The sequence below is a fragment of the Artibeus jamaicensis genome, unplaced genomic scaffold (assembly GCF_021234435.1).
Source record: "Artibeus jamaicensis isolate MK-2021 breed Jamaican fruit bat unplaced genomic scaffold, CSHL_Jam_final contig_452, whole genome shotgun sequence".
NCBI classification, from domain to species: Eukaryota; Metazoa; Chordata; class Mammalia; order Chiroptera; family Phyllostomidae; genus Artibeus; species Artibeus jamaicensis.
In genome coordinates this window covers 17,155,827-17,162,024 of record NW_026521837.1, presented here as the reverse complement: position 1 = coordinate 17,162,024, position 6,198 = coordinate 17,155,827, and the positions used below count along the sequence as shown (strand labels likewise).

The following is a 6,198-nucleotide window of genomic DNA, read 5'->3' as shown; positions in this document are numbered from 1 at the left end:
TTTGCTTTAAAGTTTAACCCTCAGGCAGTTAAAGCCTCTTTATCCAAACTGAGTCACTCTTTAAAGAGGCCCCTTAATAAGCACTCCAAAAAGCAATTTCAAAACAAAAGTTAGAAAGCTGTATGACCCATTCTCAAGAAAGATTTGTTTCTGTTGAAAACCCGCCCTGACCTTTTTGTTGAAGAAGAACAAAATAATGTAGTAACAAAAACACAAGTGGCTGCCAAAGGAAGAGAGAAAAAAAAGTTCCTGTAAGGGACTGAAACAATAAATCTCCTCTCTGCTGAACTCCCAAAGGGAGTGTGTGTATTTCCTCCAGTTCTTTATCAGAGCCCCCGAAATAAGTAGGAATGGGCAGTGGTTGTTCACATTCAGCACACCTTTTCCATTTGCTAATAAGGGCCTGCCAGACTGGAAGGGAGTTGTCCCTGTCTGACTCTGGAGTGAGGAGCCACTGCAAAGCTCCACCGGCACCATGAAACTGCTGCAAGTGACCATCTTTTGTCTGCTCCTGGTTTCCAGTCTTCGTAGCAGTGAAGGCAACGGTACCATTTTCTCTTATTCCTCTGACGGTGTGGATTAGATGTCACTAGCAGGAGCTGTTAGCCTCAGTTTAGCATCAGGGAGTTTCCCCTGAAACTGAGATGAAGCAGTTCATTCGCTGAGGGGAGGGTGTGGGTGCTGACTGTGAGTGCCTAGAGCAGGCTCCACAGTGAGGATGTTTGCTTTCCCTGAAGGGAAATGTTTGCCCGTGCAGCAGCCTTAAGGTGTAGTTGACGGCATCCTAAAGGTACTGGAAATATACAGTGACCTTTTTAGAGAATGAAAATCTGGGGATTAAAAGCTGGTTTCAAGTGTTCTCTTTCCAGACATAAGTCTAGAAATAACAAGGTTGTCATGTAGGGGTGAAAGGCTGTAGGTGGAAAAATCTCATTGCAGATGCTGGCCTATGCTTTTACCAATATTTCAGCTTTGGTAAATTGAGAGGTTAAGTTGCCTAGAGGGGTAAATCACAGTATTTTGAGGAGTGGGGTAGGTAAAGAGGAGAGTCATTTGATTAAAGTTTATAGATGTTTGCTCCAGAGATATGCACATATTTACACACAACATTTTGCATAACATTTCAGTGTGTTCTAGACACAAAACCCTACCCACTGATTGCAGGTTCTGAAATTCAGACGAGGGCTATATATTAAAGGCTATATATGTACCTGCCTAAGCCCTGACTCTATTAGTGACCAGTTGCAAGAAATGATTACATTTGTCTCTTAACCCTTTTGGAAGTATTCACAGTAAACAATTAAATGCAACCAATATTTATTAGGCTCCAGCCATGGTCTCAGCAGTGCAAGGAATAAAAAATGAACAAGACATTGTTCTTGCCCATAGTGGTGAATATACTATTGGGAAAATAAGCATGTAATTCAATACAAGACAGACTTAATACATACGATACAAACTGTCATAAAAGAACTCAGTTGGGAAGGATTGACCCTGACTCTGAGGAGCCTTGGAGGGGAAAAAATACAAACTTCTGTTCTAATTTCATTTTGCTTGTGCTCTTTTCAAAAGTTTGCTTCCTATAAAATTCTAATTTCCACTGATAATGTAGCAAAACACAAGCACACTCTTCTAAAATACATTTATCATTAATTTCTCAAATATATTTATAAATTTAGGATAAACTCCTGAACACTTCAAAATCATAATGATTGTTCACCATGCATCTTGAAGTTTTCAGGGTTACACATTGCCATGGCTATCAAGGCCATAAAATGGAAGAGCTACGAAGAATCTGATTTCTTGAAAGACATTTATGAGGTGTCACAGAAATCAATGCACTGGTTCAGAAGTAGCTCTTTAGCATGCGTGGGAATGACTAATCAGAATCCTGATTCCTTGAAAACACTGGTGTCATGTCGGTGTAAACTCTGAAAGTCGGGGTGAGGCTGCTCTCCATTTCAGGTCCATGAGCATTATGAGGACACTACTTTCCTGGCATTGTTAAACTCTGAATGAATATGTCCTTCTGTAAGCAAAGAGGAATAAGACTAATAGAAGCAGCCTACTTCTGTTGGAAGGAAAGGTGAAAGGTGAAGGACAACCCAGAAGTGGCCTAGCAGATTTTTCAACAAGGGCATTTTGGGGAAAACACCAGCCTCCTTTAGCTCACTGGTAATGAACCTAATCTCTCAGTTAACAATGTCTTCTTTCTAATGAACTATTAACTGAAGTAAGATAATTTCTCACTGGAGCAGAGACAACAGTTACATAATGACTATCTTCTTCAAACACTGCCAATGAGCCTATCTGTTCACTTTAGGCAAGTGTTTGTAAAAACCACTCCATTTGTCTTAGAAGAGAAACTCTAGTTTGGGAGTGTAATTTGACCATCCAAGTGGTGCCCACAAGCTGGAAGAGATTTTTCCATCCCCGTGAATGATTTTGTTGCACCTGGGTCTGCCTGTTTTACCTTTTCCTTTGCAGATACGGTGCAGGAAATGAAGCATTTCCCAAGATGATTTATTAAGATTTTTCTCTAACTTCCTTTCCCAGAAACACTTTGATTTCAAAGCTTTATATATTCTCAAAACTTAGAATGCTTAACATATTCCATTGGCAGAGTTAATTTTTGGAGATGGGGAGGGAGGAGTTTCATCTGTATTAAATCCACAAGTTGTCAAAAAGATCCATGGGGCTTTTTTGCATAGTAATTTATTCCTAAATAATGATCTTTTAAGGAAATTAGCTACTTTATTTTTCTTTCTTATTCTTTTGTCAAGTCAGTCTGGGATTTAAATTAACTCAATATAGTCCATTGTGGTCTTTGAGAAAACCAAGGGGATGTTTCTATGTGGAAGTGAATGACTTCCTATTACTTGGTTTGTGGTGTAATATTTTACAATCTCCAGTTTGGAAAGTTGTTTCACTGAGATATATATGGAAGTTTCCCAAAGAGGAACCGTCATTCCTCCCTGAGGCTTTCTAAATTATATTCCAAACTGAACAGACCCCTACAGGGGATTTTGAGCCCTTTTAACTTATAAATCTAAATCAATAAGCTTTTGAGTGCTGTGACTGAAAGAAATTAAATAAAAGAGGGATCCCCAGAAAAAGGGTGCCTTGAAGCAATTTAATCTTCAAGTGTCATTTGATTTTTCAACTTTATATTAATTTAGGAAATATTAAAATGTTTTAGGTACTTGCAAGTAAGAACAAATATCACTTTACTGGTATCTGAAGAATAATTTAATTGCTTGGAGAAATTCCTTTGTTAGTGATTGAACATTCAATTTCATGGGGAAAATGGATTGTACACACTGTGCTAAATACTGTAGGTTTATGGAGATCAATCGAACTCAGCCTTTGCCTTTAGAAGTGGGGGGTAAAGGGGAGAAGCCAAATAATTATAACTTTGATTAGATTGTGTCTTAGTTTTGGGTGTAGGGACATCAGAAACATCTTCATCTAAAAGTGGAAATTATGATAAACTATGAAGCTTGACAATGAGAAGTTTCCAGATGAATGTAAATTCCTGAGTAGGAGTATTAAACATCAGTATAGTCTAGTCTGGAAATGAAAGACATCCACAGGTTGAACATAGATAAATGCTGGGAAATAAGGATGGAAATACAGCCTCAGGATATGTTGAATACTAAGATGAAAACTATTGTCTCCTATAATTAATGAGTTTAGAGCCTCTAAATGTGTTGGAGTATGGGAATTATGTAACTGGGCTATACATTGGGAAGATTAATCTGTGAGCAGGATATAGACTGACTACCCAGTTAGGAAGGGTAAAAGTTCATTCTAAACCAACTTCCCCAAAATACAAAATGGCTTTCTAAAAAAGCAAAGTTCACAAAAAGAGAAGTTGAAAGAAAGTTAACTACTACACATTGTTATGGTAATTCATGTGTTATTTTAGGAAACACATAACTTGCTTTAAATATCTTTTACTATAACTTCTTTTCAGTTTAAGTACTATCAACAGATATTACATAAAGTGGGGGATTTGTTACAGGAAGAGTGACCCAACATGGAACCAAATCTACAGGAAAAGTATACAGTTCCCAATCCATTTGCTTAGCCTTCTTTCTCCACTACTTACTTTTTTAATGGTCTGTACCTAAAAGTAGATGTGATCATTCTAGAATTCCTATTTTCAAGAGATTCATAACCATGGTCACCAGCAAATTCTCTGGCAATTTTATCTTGCTGATTGTAATTATTCGGATATTAAGAAAAAACAATGAAAAGTTGAGGGTCTCAAAAAAAGTTTTTAATTTACTGGATAATTGATTGCCCAACCTTTTCTTTCCATTGATGAAGTTACATTTCAAACTTCAAGTAAATATTTTAACGTGTAAATAATGATCTAATCCAAGTAATTTCTATTTGTCTTTTTAGTCATCATTTACCAATTCCTCTTCCCCTTTGAGAACAAATTGAGATGTGCATGCTAAAACAGTGAATGTCAGAGCAGGAACTTACTCTAAGGGACATTCAGTTCCTGTGTAGTGTCTTTTTTCCTGTTACTGAATTCCTATGAATCACAGGTCCTTCTATCAGCTTAGGATCATAGTGTCCTGTGCAGTGTTAGAGAAAGCTCTATCAGTTAGCAAACAAGACCCTTTTGTACTGTTGCTCTCAGTGTTAGCATCAACATGGGAAACATTAGCAGTGTTAATTACATCTAGAAGGGCCACTATATGGTAGCCAAATTTCAGGCAGTCATAGGAAAAACAGTTTTCTAAATTTAAATAGAAATTCTAGGTCTTGTAGAATAATATATTCATGGAGGTAGTCATCACTAGTCTCTAGAAGCAACCACAATATTAACTGACACCTGTTTTGTCTTCCACTCTATTCTCTCTGGCCATGTTTAGTCCAGCCATTGCTATGACAGCACAGGACTTATTATATATACTTTAATGAAAACATTTTGGTTTGGATAATAATGTATGCCTAGATATAGATTAGTGTTAGTTTCTCTAACACTGATTAATACTTATTATTTTTCTTCCTCTTCACTTCAAAAAAGCCTTAAAATTAAAAAGCTTCGATCAATCTTTTATTGCACAGGTTAAATGATATTCTAAGCAGGTCCTATTCTAAGGCAATCATTTGTCTGTTAGACTCAGTAATAAACTATATTTTAAGGTTAGTAGTCAAAAATGTCTATGTCATTGACTTCATTCTTGGTATACTGCATATCCAAAATGTGAACTGCCTTTTAATTCATTTAATCACTCATGGTATAGCCTAAATCTAACTTAGTTGTGTCAAAAAACAGAGACTGGAGGTCACCATTGGATTTGGTACGAGTTAACCCAAGTAAGTATCATCTTAAGATCTACTGACATCTACTATTTATTGTGCCTGACACTTTAAACACATTACTTCCATCACAACACTTCAAGTTCAGCTTTATTATTCCTATTTACTGATTAAGAAACAGAAGTTTGGAAATAATATGAAGTTTTACTAGGGTAATACAATTAAATCAAAGGACATTGTTCTTCAAAATATTCCCCTATAGTCTGATCCCTTCCAATGTAGTGAAACTGCAGTAGCTGAATTTTTCTGATAGAAAATAACAGGGATAGAAGTTTGCCACTTGAATAATTCAGAAGTCATTGCTACCTCTCAGAGCATCTTCAGCACACCTAAACCAACAACTAAGATAATAGAGCTATGAATGAATTTTTAGTGGCAACAATTCTCTTAATATTCTGAATTCAATGAATTCTTAGGGAGTGGGTTGAAAGAGTTGTAGACATGTGCATACCTGCTCATTGTTACTTTATTGTTATGATGTTTGAAAAAAATGTGCTTGGGGCTCCAATATTCACTGAAGCCAAACGCAGCCTCTCACAACACCACCAGCTGGTACACTGAGACAGATGGATTCCTAGAATGCTCACCTAGTGGGGGAAGTCTGTACTACAAAGGGCCCCCCTCCAGAAAATAATTAGTTCTTTTGGGGGGGTCCCCCTGGTAATTAATCTCTTTTCCCCCCAGAACATATCTTTTGACACTTATGCTTACTAACTAGCTCTTGCTTTAATTTGGAGAACTGTATTTCTTCAAAAGTCAGCAGAGTTGAAAATGCCCAAGGTAGTTTGGATTTGTTTTCAGTAACTTGAGGGTAATATTTATTTTTATCCTTGGGCTATGTAGTGGAGAAGATGTGAG

General features: G+C 36.9%; 1 protein-coding gene across 2 annotated transcripts in view; it reads left to right on the top strand.

Moving 5' to 3' along the window:
• Positions 1 to 333: 333 nt before the first annotated feature.
• The window catches only part of EMCN (endomucin), an 89,452-nt gene continuing 83,587 nt past the window's right edge, over positions 334 to 6,198 (top strand). Inside the window, exon 1 of one of the 2 annotated variants that reach the window (XM_037151929.2) lies at positions 334 to 545. In XM_037151929.2, coding sequence (XP_037007824.2) covers positions 476 to 545 — 70 coding nt within the window. In that variant the 5' untranslated portion in view covers positions 334 to 475. The remainder of the gene's footprint in view (positions 546 to 6,198) is intronic. The other variant, XM_037151930.2, reaches the window with a different exon arrangement.